We start from the raw sequence: 18348 nt of genomic DNA, 5'->3' as shown, positions 1-18348 counted from the left end.
CATATGGTAAGAGATGTTTCAATGCTACTCGCTCAATTCATCCCACCCTCTTTCCCCCAGTGTCCACAAATCTGTTCTCTGTCTCTCTATTCCTGCCCTGCAAATAGGTTCATCAATACCATTTTTCTAAATTCCATGTGTATGTTCTCAGTTCAGCTCAGTTCAGTCGCTCATTCATGTCCAACTCTTTGTAACCCCATGGACTGCAGCACGCCAGGCTTCCCTGTCCATCACCAACTCCTGGAGCCTACTCAAACTTATGTCCATCGCATCGGTGATGCCATCCAACCACCTCATCCTGTCACCCCCTTCTCCTCTCGCCTTCAATCTTTCCCAGCTAAAAGGTCTTTTCCAATGAGTCAGTTCTTTGCATCAGGTGACCAAAGTATTGGAGTTTCAGCTTCAGCATCAGTCCTTCCAATAAATATTCAGGACTTATCTCCTTTAGGACCTCCTTGCTGTCCAAGGGATTCTCAAGAGTATTCTTCAACACCACAGTTCAAAAGCATCAATTCTTTGGTGCTCAGCTCTCTTAATAGTCCAACTCTCACATCTATACATGACTAATGGAAAAAAACATAGCTCTGCCTAGATGGATCTTTGTTGGTAATGTCTCTGCTTTTTAATATGCTGTCTAGGTTGGTCATAGATTTTCTTCCAAGGGGCAAGCATCTTTTAACTTTGTGGCTGCAGTCACCATCTGCAGTGACTTTGGAACCCCCCAAAATAGTCTCTGTTTCCATTGTTTCCCCATCTAATTGCCATGAAGTGATAGGACCAGATGCCATCTTAGTTTTCTAAATGTTGAGTTTTAAGCCAACTTTTTCACTCTCCACTGTCAAGAGGGTCTTTAGTTCCTCCTCGCTTTCTGCCATAAAGGTGGTGTCATCTGCATATCTGAAGTTATTGATATTTCTCCTGGCAATCTTGATTCCAGCTTGTACTTTATCCAGCCCAGCATTGTGCATTATGTACTCTGCATATAAGTTAAATAAACAGGGTGACAATATAAAGCCTTGACGTACTCCTTTCCCAATTTTGGAACCAGTCTGTTGTTCCATGTGCAGTTCCAATTGTTGCTTTTTGACCTGCATACAGATTTCTCAAGAGGCAGGTCAGGTGGTCTGGTATTCCCATCTCTTGAAGAATTTTCCACAGTTTGTTGCAATCCACATAGTCAAAGGCTTTGGCATAGCCAATAAAGCAAAAGTAGATGTTTTTCTGAATTCTCTTGCTATTTCAGTGATCTAGCAGATGTTGGCAATTTGATCTCTGGTCCCTCTGTCTTTTCTATGTATGTTTTAATATATATTTTTCTTTCTGACTTACTTTACTCTGTGTAACAGGATCTAGGTTCATCCACCTCAGTTCAGCTGACTCAAATTCATTCCTTTTTATGGCTAAATAATACTTCATTGTATATATGTACCACAACTTCTTTATTCATTCATCTATAACTGGAAAGATTCTATATCACATGTAGAGGCCAGGATGTTGCTAAAGGGTGCCCATGACATCTCTCTACAAAAGAATTATTCTGCCCAAAATCTAGCAGTAGAATACAGGAAGCAAATAAGTATAATAAAACATAAATAATAGTCTATACAATATACAAAGGGCATGAAAGTGGGTAGGGAAATTCACGAAGCACTTCAATGGGCATCTAAATATTAAGCTGAGTGGAAATCTGGGAGGTAGGGTTATTACTATGAGCTTGAGTATGATAAGTATGAAGTATATTCCCCACATGTGGGGAACAACTATGACTAAAATTTACTGGCAGACGAGGCAGGTGAAGAATAAGGAGGCAAGGCAAGGCTGAAAAGGCAGGCAAGGACCAGACCGCAAAAGGTCTTACATACTAGATGAAGATTTTGGAAAATGTTGATATTAGAGGGCAACAAAGAGTAGTAAACAAGAAGTTTATTAATAAACAAGAATGGTCAGAAAGATCATTCAGGCAGAATTATGGTTAAAGGCTTAAGGACAAAATAAGGCACAGGCCAATTAGTAATCCTATTGGAATACTCCAGGCCAGTGAAGACTAGAGTCAGAAACAAAGGTCCAGTACAGAAGAAAGGATTAATATGGTAAAGTACTGTGTGTGTGCACATGTTAAGAAGCTTTAGTCGTGTCTTTGCAACTTTGACTCTTAGCAACCATATGGACCAGGCTCCTCTGTTCATGGGATTCTCCAGCAAGAATACTGGAGTGGGTTGCCATACCCTCCTCCAGGAGATCTTCCTGACCCAGGGATCAAACCCACACCTTTTATGTCCCCTGCATTGGCAGGTGGGCTCTTTAACCACTAGCGTCACCTGGGAAGACCGTTAAGTACTATACTCAGTCTTCAGTAACTGAATATTAAGAGAAAATAAAATTTAATAACAGCTTTCAAACACTACTCACAGAGACAGAGTACAGGAGAACACTTAGAAGAAAAATAATGAAAGATAATGCCATCCATTTCGACCTCTTGTAGTAAATAAGCTATGCAAGGACATATAAGTGGTTAATATCAGAGGATATAGCAGCAAAATCTGGATTGTGCCTTTAACTCTGATAATCATCCTTCAACCAATAATGACAAAAGATTTTTAGAATATTTTTCTGCTATATCCATATCATATTTTTATATATGTACTTATCTTCCTTCCAGATATTTCCTATTACATTACTTTTAAAATGCCATGTGTTCATTTTATCTAATGTTTTAAAATTCAAAATACTTTAATTTACATTTTAAAAAAAGAATAATAAAAATAACTTAACCTTTCAAGTGTGACTTTTTAACAGCAAAAAGGGAAAGTGGGAAACAGCCTCCCTTGAAAAAGAAATCAGCACTTCCAACGAAACTAAAGGAAGACTTACATGTAAAACTAATTCAGAAAGGAGCTAACAACTAAAGACATAGATATACATCTTATTTTAATCCCTCGAAAAGTTAACTGGATCTTAATAGATTATCCCTGAAAATCAAGCTTTTAACTATTCAATATAATCTTTGAAATGGTATCTAGTTAAGATAACAATTGCCTTAAATATACCAGACAAAATATTTACAATCAGCAAAATAAAAACCAGCAAAACAATTAACATCTGAAAGTCTAACATTCTATTCCACTGGATTTACATTTTTTCCTAAGAAAAATACTACATACAAATCTTTTGGGGTACAAATTAGAAGTACTCAACTACCTACTTATAATTGTTAACCTTCTTTCGACAGTATGACTCATCAGTAAACACCAATACAATACTTTACTGGTCACCTTATGTGAAATAACAAGTGGAAAACAAAATTTCTCAACAACAGTGGGTCATCAAATTCATTCAGCAAACACTTACTATAAAAAAGTTTATTAAAAAACTTAAACACACAATCATGATCAAGCATTTTAAAATTAAACTGAAATCAGTTATGAAACTTCCTTCTTAAAAGTTGTGAAAGTAAAAGGACAAATTTAATTCTAAATATTTCCTTGCTTATTTGAATTGTTTTTTAATGCTATTTCAGTAAATTATTTCTTTAATCTCCTCTTTAGGTTCTCAAGGTGGTCCATATTAACATCTTGTAATGCCAGTACCATTGCCTTAGACAAGGAGGGATCAAATGAAATAGTCATCAGACAGCACAAATCTATTAGATCTCTCTGACATTTCTGCAAACCTTCCAGGAACTTTTGGTATTTACAAGGATCCTTTTTTAATCGTTTCATTTCTGATACTGAAAACCCTATCAGACTAGTAAGTATTTCATCTACAAAGTCTACATCTAGATATGCAGTACCATCAGAAATTTTTGCTCTTACACTCCAAATGCCACCAGAACTTGAGAGATTTCCAGTTAAGGTTACAATAAATGCTTTGACTTTCACTGTTGTAACCTCCTTTGGTTTGCTGGCCATTAGAACAGACAAATAGATAAAGGGTGGAGAATACAAATCCATGGTGACAGAAAGTCCAGTACTATTCTCTGACAATTGTAAAGAACAAGTCTGTAAATGGTGCTCATTTTCATTAGGAACATCTGAACTCCTTTTTGGTATATTACTGACCAGCTCTCCATTGAACATTTTATTATTTAAGGAATGTCCATCTGAACTGCTAATTTGTTTTATTTTATGTGTCTCTGAGCTCTTACCTTTATTTGTAAAATCATGGGGTAGGGGTACATTGTGATTAACTGAAAGACTACTACTGTTTTGGTCTCTAGTAGATGGACAACTAAGAGATTTGTCTTCACTAGTCATTTGCTCAGATAAATTTTTTTCACTCCAATTATTATTTCCATTTTTGCAAATAAAAGAAAAACTATTTAGAGTATTAGATCTATGTGAAAACTTCTCTATACTTTCATCTGTAGTTCTGTTCAAAGTCAATAGTTGTAATTCTTTGGTCTCCATTTCTTCTTTCTGGACAGCTTCTTCTAAAAGCAAAGCCTCTTCCAATGAAAAGTCATCTAATTCCTCATCAGTAAAAAGCATAGATTGGTTTCGTGGTTTCTCCTTTGGCCTTGGAGAAATAACAAGTTCTGGTTCAAAATCTGACTGTCTGATGGGAACACTATTTGAGGAATTACCTATGAAACAACTTCTTTCCAAAGGGGTATTATTACTTGCTGCAAGCTCATCATTTTCATCAAGACTTGCCAAGAGTTCTTCATCAGAAGGTCCCAACACAGGATCTAGAACATCCGTAATTCTGGGGATGCTTTGGTTAGAATTATTTGGTATGACTGAAACTATAGGATCAGGTTCCCCAATTAATCTTGCAAGAACTTTTTCTTGGGCATATTCCTCTAAAAGAGCATCGACTTCTCCTCCCATCACTTTCACATTTTCTGGTTTCAACAAGAGAACACCAAGGCGGAAAGAAATATTTCCATAAATCAAAATTTTTGTACCTGGAGGAAGATCACTATGCAGAGCTGGAATAGACTGATATTCCATTCCTTGTATTTGTACAATTCCATCAGTTAGCTGTAGCATCAACATTCGTGAAGGCTTTGCTTCCCAAGGTTTTGGGGTTACTTGTGTTTCAGCTGTAATTAGGTCATTGGTTGTATTCTTTCCTCTCAACTTTTGTATCTGGGCATATGCAGGCTGACTTACATCAACCAATGAATTAATCTGCAGAGCAAAAAATCCATTCAGTTCTCCTTTCGGAGTTTCTAAAATGCCACTAGGTAAAAGACGATGCTCCAAATCTCTCAGATCGGTAAGGAGCCACTGCTCAAACACTTGTTTATTCATTTGTGCCTGACTCAAATTAACATTATCATTTTCTTCTTGGATCCAGTTAACACAAGCTTCTAGCCACGTTAAAGGCACTTTAACATGCCACGTAGCTGAAAGCCAGGTTTCAACTCTTAATGCAATACTAGTTACACTCATTTCTTTCACGTAAAGGAAATATTAGGCATCTATTACCTGAAAACAAACAAAAACATTATGGTAATTCAGTATATCTAAATAGAGTTTCTATAATTCTCTACAATGCACAAACAAGAGTAGCCAAACCTTTAGACTTTCTCTCCAGCATGTCTGTAATTCTTTGACTTTCTACATAGCAAAAATTCAAATGCCACAAGTAATCAGATGGTATAATGAGAAAAGCAAAAAATATGAGACAGATATATAAAGGTTTGAAGGCTAGCTCTGTCAAATTATAAGCTTTACAGCCTAGCATAAATTTCTTAACTTCTTCTAACCTAGTTTTTTCATCTATAAAATGTCATACCACCTCCTACCTAATGGGGTTGTTGTGAGGATTACATGATTAACATTTGTAAAGCACAATGTTAGACCTACGCAATACATACAATGTTAGTAGTTATTATATTAATATAGTAATCAGGTAAAATTATAACAACTAACAGATTCTTAGCTGATGTAAAGCATCTTATTTATCTAAATGATTCTGAACAGTTGTATCATGTAAATATACTTCTGATTTTCTCAGTATGATTAAAAAAAGTAGTAAAACACTAAAAAGACTAAGCTTTTCTCACAAATTAATTTTTTTCCTTCAACAGAGGAAGACTTTGAATTTATAAAAGTTTTAATATGCCTGTAAGAAAACTTACCATTTGGAACAGGAGCACAGGATTTGATGACAGGATTTAGAACTGGTTGTTCAGTGGAGTACTTGTAACCTCTGTTGCTCAGAAATGGCCTGAGAGCTAAAACAAAAAACAGTAAGGGTTATAAAAGGAAGCCACAGAAACAATCAATCACTGGACTATTTTCGTAAGTGCAAGAGTTTGATGGTATGGTTTTGAAGGTTCCTATTATCAATCAGGGTAGAGTATAGGTAGTACACAATAAAAACATGAGGTTTGGAATGAAATAAACAAAAGCAAGTGACCGTAAGAAACTTAGACACTCTACCTTAGCTTGCTTCCTTGTCTATATACTTACTTCAGAGGGCTACTGTGAAAATTAAAGGATAGGAGATGATGTCGGAGGTTCACAAGCAACCTAAGGCGAAACCAGGCCAAAGCAGCTGAAATTGAAACTGACCACCTACAGAGGGAGAAGGGCTCAAAGTCAAAGAAGCCAGAGCTCTCGATGCCATGGCAGCTGCAGCAGTGAGGTGGAAAAGGAGACCCAGGGATGACTATCCTTCAGGTTTACCTCTGGCAAAACAGGGATGAAGTCCTAGATAACCTCTCGGCCTTTGTCTGCAACATCTGGCAGATCCATAAACACTACTGCATGAGTGGACCAGGAAGAAGTCCTGTCCCATGGACTAGTTCAAGATATATTCTTGTGAAAAGGCATGAAATTATTTCTATATATTATATAGTAGGTCCTCTCATTTTTAGAAAATAGTAAATCCAGCTTCCTTGTAAAAACTTAGAGCTTATCCAAATGTTTCTTTTTTTAACCTTGCATCTCTTAGAAATTTAATAGGCATATATTGTCTGGTTTCCTACATCTTTTATCTCGTGACAAATATCTATACATATACATGAACACACACACTGACTTTTTTTGTAGGTATATATTTTTTTAATTTTTAACTTAAAAAGGGGGATTAATTTTTTTCCCCTAAAGCTTTCTGAAGGTCAGGGGCTTTATCTATGAAAAAAATAGTAAGTAGTTATTTGTAACCTGTACTAAGCAGCATCTAGACTTAAAACAGTCTTTTCTGGATAAAAAAAACAATGAATGCTAGTAAAATTGTTTGGGCTACTTTTAGCATTTTTTAATCAAAATTACTAGATGACAGAATTCAAGAATCTGTTAACATGTTATTATTTGATATACAGATAGTAATTTAAAAGTAAAAACCCTTTATTGTGTTTAAAAAAATGAAATAAAAAAAGGAGACTAATATATAATCCAGAGGTTCAGTGTACAAGTCTGGTGCCAAATTTCTTTTATTTACAAGCTCTGTGACCCTAAATAAGTAGTCACATTACTAATTCAACAAATGGTTAAAATTTAAAGGAAGAGTTACAGTTATTATGAGAAATACAAGAATAACATTTTAGGAGGCAGAATTAACACCAAACTGATGAATCTTTACTTTGAAGAAAATAAGAGTACAGATACATTTTAAATCATATATGAAAAACAATGTGAAAATAGGTAGAGGTAGGAGAGGTCCATGCCCATTCTGATAACAACAAACCATGTAGAGTCAAATCAGCATGTCTCTTTAACAAACAAACCAACAATCTCTACACGAGCCCTCTGATTTATCAAATGGAAATATTCTCTAACTTGTCGCTAAGAAAAACAAAACACAGTATGCTAACTTTTGTGTACAAAAGAAAGGACAATAAGCATATTCTTCTTGACTTTGTACATATAGGAACTCTATCTAGAAGGATATACAAGAAACAAGATAAAACTTTAAATACATAGCTACACTCAAAAACAAAGAGTAAAATCTTGTGGGCCAGGAACTCAGGAAGATGCCCTGAAGAAGGGATAGGCTACCCACTCCAGTATTCTTGGGCTTCCCTGGTGGCTCAGCTGGTAAAGAATCCACCTGCAATGCAGGAAACTTGGGTTTGATCCCTGGGTTCAGAAGATCCCCTGGAGAAGGGAAGAGCTACCCACTCCAGTATTTTAGCCTGGAGAATTCAATGGACTGTACAGTCCACGGGGTTACAAAGAGTTGGACACGACTGGGAAACTTTCGCTTTAGAGTTTTAAGTGGGCACTAAAGCCGCCAGGAAAAGGGGACTTGCAGGCTAAAGCTCCAAGGCTCTAAGGGCCCAGTATGCCAATTACAGGGCACAACAGACTACTCGCTAGAATTGTGCCAAAAAATGTTCTACTCAGCACCTACCTATGGCCTATGGAGAGAACAGAGATAATCTAAGAATAGATACATAGAGTATACAACTTGTATAGAATACAGCATGGTCCAGAACCAGGCTATTCACTAAAGTAAATACCCAGATCTCTAAGGACACAGCTGATCTAGACCTACGCCAGTCAGAGGGCAGGTTGAAGCAATTCCAAAAACACACCAAAGGGAAAAACACACAAGGGAAAAACCTCTATCCAACATGAGCTCTCAAGCCAAAACTATATTTGAGGAAAATTACCACCATGAACCACATCAGCACACACAACCAAGAGGAGAATTTATACCTGAAGAAGTTTGTTTTTAAATGAAGAATCTTAAATGTTTAAAAAATTAGAATAAAGTGACTACGAAAGAATACAAAAAACTTCAAAAAAAAAACTATTATTAATATCCTCAGAGAAGTAGGGATATCTCCATACACAAAAACATGAACCACTACCAGTACCTCATATATATACAAAAATTAACTCTAAGTGAGCCACAGATATAAATGTAAAAACTAAAAAAGGTCGGAGGAAAAAAAAAACCTCATATATAACAGAGAACAGGCTGACAGCTGCCAGAGGTCAGGGGTGGGCGAAACAGACGAAAGGGGTCACAAGGTACAAACTTCCAGTTATAAAATCAGTTAAGTCATAGAAACGTAATGTATAGTATGGTCACTGTAGTTAAAATACTATATTGCATATTTAAAAGTTGCTAAGAGAGTAGATCTTAACAGTTCTCATCATAAGAAATATAAAATTTTGTAACTAAGTGTGATGGATGTCAACTGGGCTTAATTGTGGTGAGTTCTGCAATAATAGGGATTCCCTAGTGGCTCAGCTGGTAAAGAGTCTGCCTGCAATGAGGGAGACCCAGGTTCGATTCCTGGGTCGGGAAGATCCCCTGGAGAAGGAAATGGCAACTCACTCCAGTACTCCTGCCTGGAAAATCCCACGGATGGAGGAGCCTCGTGGGCTACAGTCCATGGGGTTGCAAAGAGTCAGACATGACTGAGGGACTTCACTTTCTGCAATAATACAAATCATTATGTTGTACAACTGAGACAGAAATGTTGTATGTCAATTATATTTCATTTTTTTAAGAGGAATGAAAGTTAGGAGAATAATCTTTGTGATCTTAGTTTCTTAAAAGTTTCCTAAAAAAAAAAAGTTTCCTCAGATACAACACTAGAAACACACATAATTCATAAAAGAAAGAAACTAATAAATTGAGCTTCACCGAAATTTTAAAATTCTGCTCTATGGAAGACACTGCTAAAAGTATAAAGACAAGCCAAACAAACACAAAAGACAAGCCACAGACTGGGAGAAATACATAACTGACAAAAGACATATTTAGACTACAAAAAGAATTTTAAAATTCAATAGGGGGACTTCCCTGGTAGTCCAGTGGTTAATACTTCACCTTCCAATGCAGAGGATGTGGCTTTGACCCCCCGTGGGGGAGCTAAGATCTCACATGACTCACAGCCGGAAAAAACAAAACATAAAACAAAAGCAATATGCAACAAATTCAAAAAATATGAATTAAAAATTGTCCACACCAAAAAAAGAAAAAATCTTTTAAAAAATTCAATAGGAGAACAAACTAATTTTAAAAGGAGCAAAAGAGCTGAGTAGACATTTCACCAAAAGATATGCAAAATGACAAGATATTAGGGAAATATTAAATTAAAATCATAGCTAAAATTAAAAAAACAACTGATAATTCCAAGTACTGGAATTCTCATACATTGCTGGTTGGAAAGCAAAATAGCACCATCACTTTAAAAAACAGTTTAGCAGTTTATTAGGAAGAAAAACAGTTTAGCATTTTCTTACAAAGTTAAATATACACTCACCACGCAACCCAGCATTCATAGGTATTTACTGAAGAGAAGTGAAAACTTACACTCATTAAAAATCTGTACGTGAACATTTACAGCAGCTTGTTTCATAATCACCAAAAATCAGAAACAACCCACATGTCCTTCATGAAATGACAAATTATAGTACATTATTACAATGAAATATTATTCAGTATTAAAAAAGAATACACTACTAATAGATGCAATAACAAAGATGAATACTGCTACAGATACTCTCCCTCAGAAAATTCATATGTTGAAATCCTAATACCCAGTGTGATGGTATTAGGAGGTGGGGCCTCTGTGAAGTGCTTAGATTATGAGAATGAAGCCCTCATGGAAATTCCCTGATGGCCCAGTGGTTCAGACTCCCCACTTCCACTGAAGGGGGCTTAGATCTGTGGTTGGGTACTAAGATCCTGCATGCCACACAGTGTGACCAAAATAAAGTCAGAATTCTGAAAAGGTATTAATTTTAAAAAAAGAACTTACAACCCAATAACAAAAGAAATAAACAACAGAGATGCTTCCACACAGCTACCTGTCCCTTCTACCACAACAGGTTACTATAAAAAGACTGTCATTCAAGGACCAGGAAGCATGTCCCTATCAGACACCCACAAAATCTGCCATCACCTTGACAATGGACTTTTCAGTTTTCAAATAAATTTCTGTCATTTATGAACCACCCAGTTTATGATATTTTTTCATAGTAGCCCAAATAGACTGAAACAAATAGCAAATGCAGCATGCTACGTAAAAGTTAGACAAAGACTGTATAATTCCAGTTACAGGGCATTATGGAAAAGGTATCAACTTCACGGACATGAACTTGAGCAAACTGCAGGAGACAGTGGAGGACAGGAAGGCCTTGCGTGCTGCAGTCCATGGGGTTGCAAAGAATCAGACACAACTTAGCAACTGAACAACAACAATGGAAAAGGCAGCACCACAGTAACATGTAACAGCAATGGTCATGCGACTAATGTTTGTCAAAGCTCACGGAACTATGCATCAAAAAGAACATAAATTTTACTGAATGTAAATTATATCCTTAATAAAAATACTGAAGACAGACACCAAAATGATAGAAATATAACAACTGATTTTCAAATCTGCTGAGAAAAACAGAGAATAAAGAAAACAATCCAAAAGAAGGTACAAAGGGAATGGGGCTGCGAAAGTGCTGCACTCAATGTGCCAGCAAATGTGGAAAACTCAGCAGTGGCCACAGGACTGGAAAAGATCAGTTTTCATTCCAATCCCAAAGAAAGGCAATGCCAAAGAATGCTCAAACTACCGCACAATTGCACTCATCTCAATGCTAGCAAAGTAATGCTCAAAATTCTCCAAGCCAGGCTTCAATAGTACGTGAACTGAGCTGGATTTAGAAAAGGCAGAGGAACCAGAGATCAAATTGCCAACAACCACTGGATCATCAAAACAGAAAGGGAGTTCCAGAAAAGCATCTACTTCTGCTTTACTGACTATGCCAAGGCCTTTGACTGTGTGGATCACAACAAAACTATGGAAAATTATTCAAGAGATGGGAATACCAGACCAACTGATCTGCCTCCTGAGAAATCTGTATGCAGGTCAAGAAGCAACAGTTAGAACTGCACATGGAACAGACTGGTTCCAAACTGGGAAAGGAGTACGTCAAGGCTATATATTGTCACCCTGCTTGTTTAACTTATATACAGAGTACATCATGAGAAACGCTAGACTGGATGAAGCACAAGCTGGAATCAAGACTGCCGGGAGAAATATCAATAACCTCAGATATGCAGATGACACCACCCTTATGGCAGAAAGCGAAGAGGAATTAGAGCCTCTTGATGAAAGTGAAAGAGCAGGCTTAAAACTCAACATTCAGAAAACTAAGATCATGGAATCTCGTCCCATCACATCATGGCAAATAGATGGGGAAACAGTGAAAACAGTGACAGACTTTATTTCTGGGGGCTCCAAAATCACTGCAGATGGTGACTGCAGCCATGAAATTAAAAGATGCTTGCTCCTTGGAAGAAAAGCTATCACCAATCTAGACAGCGTATTAAAAAGCAGAGACATTACTTTGCCAACAAAGGTCTAGTCAAAGCTTTGGTTTTTCCAGTACTCATGTATGGATGTGAGAGTTGGACTATAAAGAAAGTTGAGCATCAAAGAATTGATGCTTTTGAACTGTGGTGTTGGAGAAGACTCTTGAGAGTCCCTTGGACTGCAAGGAGATCCAACCAGTCCATCCTAAAGGAAATCAGTCCTGAATATTCATTGGAAGGACTGATGCTGAAGCTGCAACTCCAATACTTTGGACACCTGATACAAAGAACTGACTCACCTGAAAAGACTCTGATGCTGGAAAGATTGAAGGCAGGAGAAGGGGATGACAGAGGATGAGATGGTTGGATGGCATCACCAACTCAATTGACATGAGTCTGAATAAGCTCCGGGAGCTGCTGATGGACATGGAGGCCTGGTGTGCTGCAGTCCATGGAGTTGCAAAGAGTTGGACACAACTGAGTGACTGAACTGAACTGATAAACAGAAATAAACAAGATGGTAAAAATAAGTCTAAATATATCAGTAATCATAATGAACATAGATTAACTCACCTCTTAAAAGATACTCTCAAATTGAATAAACCAAGTTCAGCTGTATGCTTAAAAGATGGACCTAGAACAAAATACCATCAACATATGAAATTCATTAAAATAAGGCATGTTAAAATCTCCAAGCATAATTTTATGAGGCCATAGCTGAGTGACATCTTATCTTTAAGACACAGATCTGTACTTTATAGATCTATTTTTATCTGCTAACATTATTAACCTCAAAAATTAAGCTACATCCAAGGCTCTCAGGGGTACTCATTCAGTAAGTTACCTTATTTTCTTCACTAAAATTTAACCACCACAACACTGGCAAATGGGCCTAGCATAATTGGCAGGGGTGTTGTAATGAGATGATAGTCATTAAGTAAACTGAAATCGAGACAAAGTGTACTTTCAGTAGTTAGAATTATTTAAATGAATTAGCAAGTATAAATGCCGCATCAATTAAGTTGTTTGCAGAATGTTTTGTACTATGAATTACTCAGGATGTACAGTATAGTATATACCCATATACACCCCTAAGTTATTACATGCAGACACTTAACACAAATGCCATTTTCTACCTGAACCTGTTAAATAGTAGGAGTTAATACTGTTAATACTTCTAGGAGGAGGAAACCAATAAAAAAGGAAGACTGACTGAATTGAAAAGGTCAAGGGTGGATAGAATATGAAATGAAAGAAATGAATTTCAGTGGTGTCAATTCTATATAGCAGCAATATAGCTGATAAACAAGAGAACTGAAGAAAACGGTGAGTAAAAATTAAAACCTCTTATTTGTAAGATTTTAAACTTTTTCAAAATATATTATTTTATATCTGTAATATTACCTAAACCTCAAAATAGTCATTTATGATAGAAAGGGTAGGTACTGTCTTCTATTTGGGTGAGAATGAAACAGGCATGAAGATTAAAGACATAAAGATCATACACAGTAGCAGGTTCTGAACTAGATTCTGCTAATCTCCATTCCTTTTTCTAGATACTGTTTGACTGCAGTGAAAAGAGAAAGTAAAGTCAGTCTCATTTACATATACCCCCTTGCATACAACACATTCATAAACGGCTAGTTTATAACAGCACTACAGTATTAACAATCAAGACTTTTCTCTGATCTCATATAAATGACAAGCTCACCCAGTATATTCTAAATTATTTACAAAGTCAAATGAAAGAAACACATCACCTACTGCATCTATCTTTGTAACAGTGTTATCACTATTACTTTTCCTTTTGCTATAACTCTACTAAAGTACCACATAAAGTAGTTTTAAATTTTTTAAATATCACAAACTGATATTTTAAAACTTATGTATTATTTTTTTAATTTTGTACTTATTTCAAACATGCATTTCCTTGTTTGTGTTGTTGAACACAGCAAGTGACAAAAATCCTTTCAGACAGTAGTCTGGACAAATTCCTAATTAATAATTTTCTTAAAATAGTACCCTTAGGATTTGGATCTCCACTTCCAGAGATGTACTATCATTTTATAATAATGTTACTGTAACTAAATGCACATTTGCATAGAATATGCATAGAATTCTTCATTTAACAGCAAAGAAAGGTGGAGGGCATATTGATATAAAACATAATTTAGTGCCTACAAATGCATGTTAAAACAATTTTATAAAAAGATGTTTCTAACACAAAAATTTTTTTTCCTACAGGTAAAAAAGAAAAGCTTATTAAATTATTAAAAGCTTATTAAATTGCTAAATGGAAAAAGTATTATCACATGAAATTATAAAGTTTAGACTGGGTTTCAATAACTGAGCTCCTTAATAATTTAGTAAATTGTATTACTTGCATCTTCAAGAGAATTTCTAAGGTTTTTGTTCCTCCTTTTCTTGAGAAACTGAGTAACCATGGTCACTGCAGGTAAGCAACTCAGAGGGGAGGTATCAGCTGCAGCTGCTGCTAAGTTGCTTCAGTTGTGTCTGAGTCTGTGCGACCCCATAGACAGCAGCCCACCAGGCTCCCCCGTCCCTTGGATTCTCCAGGCAAGAACGCAAGAACACTGGAGTGGGTTGCCATTTCGTTCTACAAGTGAAAAGTGAAAGTGAAATCGCTTAGTCCTCTCGGACTCTTGCCACCCCATGGACTGCAGCCTACCAGGCTCCTCTGTCCATGGGATTTTCCAGGCAAGAGTACTGGAGTGGGTTGCCATTGCCTTCTCCAGGTGTCAAGCTAGAGCACCACAACTTCCCAGCCCTTGATCCTCAAGAATATCACTGTCCATAAAAAGAATATTAAAAAAGTATACGTTGTTGAAATTGTACAGTAAGAAACGTTCACACCATATGATCTACTTCTTTTATTTTCAAAACTTAATCTTAAGAAAACAATCAGAAGTAAGGACAAAGATTTATGTTGCCAGAGTGTTTATCATGAAGCTTTTACAGTGTGGGAAAAAAACAAACTAAATGTTCAACAACAGAAAAATAAATAAATATATAATCACACTGGATCCAGGAAATAGTTGTTTAAAGAAATATTTTTAAGGACTATTTAATGACATGAAAATTATTTTATTTAGTTAGGAAAAAAGACCATATGTAAAACTACATTAATCTCCATTACTTTTATAATCATGAAAACATTGTTTTTTAAAAAACTGAGTTACATCTTGCTCCTCCTTAACTTGGCTAACACAGCAATCTACATTCTAGATCTTGACTGCAGGAACCAATCAGAAAAGAACAGAGTAGGAAAATTCTATAATATCAGTCATCACTACTAAGATTTACACAACTGGAGAATCCCAGGGACAGGGGAGCCTGGCAGGCTGCCATCTGTGGGGCCGCACAGAGTCGGACATGACTGAAGCGACTTAGCAGCAGCAGCAGCATCTATGAGTTAATTTTCAGTCAGCCTCACATATTCCAATTTTTTAACAAAGAGAAGAGGCAGAAGTACCATCCTTTTAGACATGGTATGTGGCATTCAATCAATAGTTAAGACTTAAAAGCACTAACAAATATTTAAGTTATAACCGTTTCATGTTTCCACTGCCTTCACTTTAAAAAATACACATAAGTCTGTTTTTAACTCTTGGGGATAACATTAAGGTAACCCAAGAATTCTGAGAAGACACTTTCTGAAAATTATGGGGAAATTTGTATATTTAATGGCTGAAATCAGAAAGAAGTAATTCGTGGAGCTGCTTGTGGATCCTCCATAACCTAATGCAAGAGAAAGACAGAAAACGGGTATAGGAGTCTGATTCCCATCTCTGCTTTGTGACCTTAGACTTGTTCCTTAACTTCTCTTTGTCTTATCCACAATTTACGCACAGGACTGTGATAAGCATTAAACGGCCAGCACAAAGTCTGGCACAAACTCAGAAAATAATAGTTACAAAATTTTAAATAATCATCCAGCTGACTAGAGTACAATCTCAATTATATTAGTTTATCTTACGTAAATTCCACAGCTAAGTAATACCAGCCTTAAAATCATCAGGAGTCCAAATAACCATACGATTAATTACACAAGAGCCAGAATATGTCAATCAAGTTGGTAAGTCCTTGAATAAGCAGATATAACACCGCTTGGCTGAAAATAACAGAGGATGAAAGAAAGGCTGGCGAAAAGACAGACCTTCCTCAAACTGGCAAGTCTCTGAATGAAGCAGCTATAAAGTTGTTTGAAAAGACGATGGAAAAAACAGACTTTCTTGTTATTTAAAAAGTAAACCTAAACAGCAACTTTTAAAAGGTAAAGGAAGAAAACAATTAGAAAAAGAAAAAAAAATCTAGAAAAGGGGAATAAGAGCTTTCAGTTTTGAGGGTCCAGTCAGAAGACAGTGAAACTGGGAAGTTCTTAGAGCTGCTTACTTTGCGTTCCTACTCACCAGTCATCACTGTTTATCAAGGCAGAAAATAATGGTTTCAACAGAAATACTAGTTTGAAAGAAAGCACCCTTAGTACATTATCCTATATGTGCCTATTTGTGTTAGTGAAGTGTCCCTGGTTTTGAAAGACAGATCCAATTAAATGTCGCAAATCCTGACTGGCAAATTAAATCTCTATAATCCAAACATTCCCAGCCCCTTCATACACTCAATCAACTTTTCTTGAACATTAAATAAAAATTTGAACTATGTATCATAAAACAAACGCACATTGAGTTTTACTTCCCAACAAGACTATAATATTCTTCACGATGGGGGCCATTAAAAAACAACTCAAAGAGCCTTTTATAAACCCCACAATCCCAGACACTATGCTCCAACAGTACTTAACTACCATTCCCGCCAGTAAATATTTGGTGCTTCATGAAGTCCTCAGTTTCCCCTAGAAAGAGTTTTCTTCCTAATTAAGCAAGTAAAATAGATGGTCAAAATCGGAGACACTTTTTAAAGATGCTGGTTACATCTAATTTGCAAAGTATTCGAGAGGGAAATCAAATTACAATGGAATGAATCAGCACAAATTCATCATTACCCCAAAAAATGTGTATTCTAAAAGCAGATTTAGCTTCACGTGTAACTTATAACATTTTCACTTTTCAACACAAGTTTGGGGTTGTGGGTGAGAGCTGGAGGGTTGAGTCGGGATGCGGAGACTGGGTACTGCTACTGGCAATTTCCGAGGTTTGTCACCGATTCTGGACCTAAGGGCCTTAACAAAAAAAAAATCATCAAAGCCTGACACAAAGGCCTTAGCAGTAGCCGAACACAAACTAAGTATAACCTGAACACTCTAGGACGATAACATATCTATATGAGGGCAAGAGGTTTAGTCTAAGTCACTGCCGACACACCGTGGGTGATTTAAGAAGGTAAGTGAACGGAAAGCGGATGTCTACAACTCATTTTGCGATTTGCATTCATTGTAGGAGATGAAAGCAGCACTTTCCGAAATTTTTCACACGTAACTACAGCAACGACACTATAAAATACTCGTATCACAGGCCCCATTAATAAATAAAAGAAAGGAAAAAAAAGTTTCATCCGAACGAAGAGCCCGGTAAAGACCCTGGGAGCGCAGGCTCCCGGCCGGAAGCAAAGGGGGCGAATAGTGCAGGACTCTAAGGCTCGGCAGCCACAGCCGGGCGGGACTGCCAGCGTTTCTCGGAATCCCGCCCGAGCCTCCAGCCGACCGCGGACCGCAGCCTGCCGGCTGCGCCCCCTGCCCGGGCCACGCCTGAAGGGCGCTGCGGCCCGTTACACACAGCGGGTTAGCGCGGCGTGGGCCGGGCCGGCAAGCTGGCTGCACTTACCAACGCGCAGCTCGCCCTGCAGCCTGGGCGGGAGGGGAGTACCGGGGAGGGAAGAAGACGCGAATGTGGGCTGTGGAAACGGGGGCATTCGTCTGGCCCTACACCGACCTGGGCGTCCCGCCTTCCCCTCGCGCAACAGCAGTTCCCGGGCACGCGACCGTGAGACTAGGAACCGCCACAGCGCGCGCCCTAATCCTTTTTCGCTGCTTCCCGCCCGATTTGCCGCGCGCTCACGCCCCTCCTCCCACCCGTGAAGACTCCTTCAGGCCCAGAAGCGCCCCCTACACCCGCCCCTCCCTGTGCGCGAGAACGGGACAGCCTT

The 18348-nt window shown here is 37.5% G+C and overlaps 1 protein-coding gene across 4 annotated transcripts; it reads right to left on the bottom strand.

Moving 5' to 3' along the window:
• Window positions 1-1908: 1908 nt before the first annotated feature.
• RMI1 (RecQ mediated genome instability 1) lies at window positions 1909-18297 on the bottom strand. 4 transcript variants are annotated; one of them, XM_040244580.1, is made up of 4 exons: window positions 18027-18297; window positions 12799-12859; window positions 6089-6184; window positions 1909-5432 (listed from the first exon to the last, which is right to left on the bottom strand). In XM_040244580.1, the coding sequence occupies exon 4, from the start codon at window positions 5394-5396 to the stop codon at window positions 3522-3524; it is 1875 nt and encodes a 624-aa protein (XP_040100514.1). In that variant the 5' UTR covers window positions 5397-5432; window positions 6089-6184; window positions 12799-12859; window positions 18027-18297; the 3' UTR covers window positions 1909-3521. The 4 variants fall into 4 exon arrangements, with proteins under 4 accessions (XP_040100514.1, XP_040100523.1, XP_040100541.1 ...); XM_040244589.1 differs by having other exon boundaries at window positions 18135-18287; XM_040244607.1 differs by lacking the exons at window positions 12799-12859; window positions 18027-18297 and adding an exon at window positions 9742-9780.
• Between the last annotated feature and the right edge of the window lie 51 nt (window positions 18298-18348).

This window comes from Oryx dammah, unplaced genomic scaffold (assembly GCF_014754425.2).
Source record: "Oryx dammah isolate SB20612 unplaced genomic scaffold, SCBI_Odam_1.1 HiC_scaffold_1, whole genome shotgun sequence".
NCBI classification, from domain to species: domain Eukaryota; kingdom Metazoa; phylum Chordata; class Mammalia; order Artiodactyla; family Bovidae; genus Oryx; species Oryx dammah.
The sequence above is the reverse complement of the archived record's forward strand: the minus strand, read 5'-3'. Positions and strand labels throughout refer to the sequence as shown.

Bases quoted from the DNA above. Each gene is read 5' to 3' on its own strand.
- RMI1 (XM_040244580.1), bottom strand. From the start codon at position 5,396: ATGAGTGTAACTAGTATTGCATTAAGAGTTGAAACCTGGCTTTCAGCT.